Here is a 1,665-nt window from a genome sequence, read left to right on the forward strand (position 1 = left end):
TATATATATATATATGCATAAACCAATTTTACACCAAACCACACGGGCACACAAGAGTTATTCAATCAAGAAATAGGGAGTGTTGACGAAACTGTTTAACATTTATAGTTTCCCAATTCACCCTCAACGAAGTTCGTATATCAGCTAATGAGAAGGTCTTGGATTTGTTGAGGTCCTTCTTTGGCAGCTAGCAGCTGTTAGTGATTGTTCTTGTTATCCATAATTTTTTCCCTCCTGCTTATGATATCAACACCATAAAAGGAAGCATTGTAAATTAAAGTATATCTTACACACACATACATGCACATCTATCTGTTTGTAGTCGTCTAAAAGTTCGTAAATTAGATCTTTGGTCATAGACAAAAAACTTCCGTGTTTGTGCAATGTTTCCAGTATATCTCAGCCTTTGTAAATCTCATTCATCTCCAAAGCTAATTTATTTGGTCGGGTAAAATGATACGAAGTTACTCAACCAGAATTAGAACTCCTCTTGCTGGTTCAGTTGATTGACACTAGTAGTCCACTGTAACCTTCTACCGTGTATACATACATACATACATACATACATACATATATATATATATATATATATATATATATATAACAATATATATATATATATGTGTGTGTGTGTGTGTGTGTGTGTGTGTATGTGTGTGTGTGTGTTCCTGTGTGTATGCATATATATATGCATGTATATATATATATATATATATATATATATATATATATATATATATATATATATATATATACAAATACATGCATACATATGTATATATATATATATGTGTGTATATACACATACATAAACACACACATACATATATAAATGTATGTGTGTGTGCATGTGTGTGTGTTTGTGTGTGTGTGTGCATGTGTATGTGTTTGTGTGTGTGTGCATGTGTGTGTGTGCGTATCAATTCTGGCGTATTTAATTACCCCCTCCAACCATGTTGCAAGAGACGAAGTTTCTCATTGTTAAATTCTCACCACCAGCCTGATCTTGGTTGCATGAGTGGATGCGAATAACTCGGTAATACACTCATGCCTACATTAAGATTCACAGAATTCATACTATAGGAACAATTCATGTTCATTGAAGAAGATGCCAATGTTGACGCCATGTTAGCCATAGAATTCATCGGTGGCATTGAGTTCATCTGGTTATGAGCAGAAAGACTGTTATTTATGTTAGAACTTACTGTTGCGCCCAAGTTATGTTGTAACGAGAGCTGATCCTGTGCCTTTACAAGAGATCCGTTGACCGTCGATTGACACGGTTTTCCATCTCGTACCAACACGGGCACAGCTACACGCCTTGGCGATGGTAGAGGGTTCAGTTCAATGCCTTTCTCTTGACGGGCCCGCTTCAACTTGTAACGGTGATTTTGAAACCAGATTTTCACTTGAGTCGGCGTGAGGCGAATGATGCTAGCGAGATGCTCACGTTCCGGGGCGGAGAGGTAGCGTTGCTGGCGGAAGCGACGCTCCAGCTCATAGGTCTGGGCTTTAGAAAACAACACCCGACGTTTGCGCTTTTTCTGAGAATCGCTACCGCCTCCACCACCACCTCCTCCACTGCTTCCGTTGCTTCCTCCCACTCCTATTCCGCCTGCACCGACTCCTCCTCCCCCCGAATGAAGAACAAAGCTTTCTACCGTT

At 39.0% G+C, this 1,665-nt stretch overlaps 1 protein-coding gene across 1 annotated transcript; it reads right to left on the reverse strand.

Annotated features, from left to right (window-relative positions):
- Positions 1-11: 11 nt before the first annotated feature.
- On the reverse strand, positions 12-1,664 carry LOC106884079 (homeobox protein XENK-2; the record flags this gene model as incomplete). Its single annotated transcript, XM_052966809.1, has 1 exon — positions 12-1,664. A coding segment is annotated over one exon (675 nt), but the record flags the coding sequence as incomplete, so codon positions are not given.
- Between the last annotated feature and the right edge of the window lies 1 nt (position 1,665).

This window comes from Octopus bimaculoides, chromosome 3, assembly GCF_001194135.2.
Source record: "Octopus bimaculoides isolate UCB-OBI-ISO-001 chromosome 3, ASM119413v2, whole genome shotgun sequence".
Lineage (NCBI taxonomy): Eukaryota > Metazoa > Mollusca > Cephalopoda > Octopoda > Octopodidae > Octopus > Octopus bimaculoides.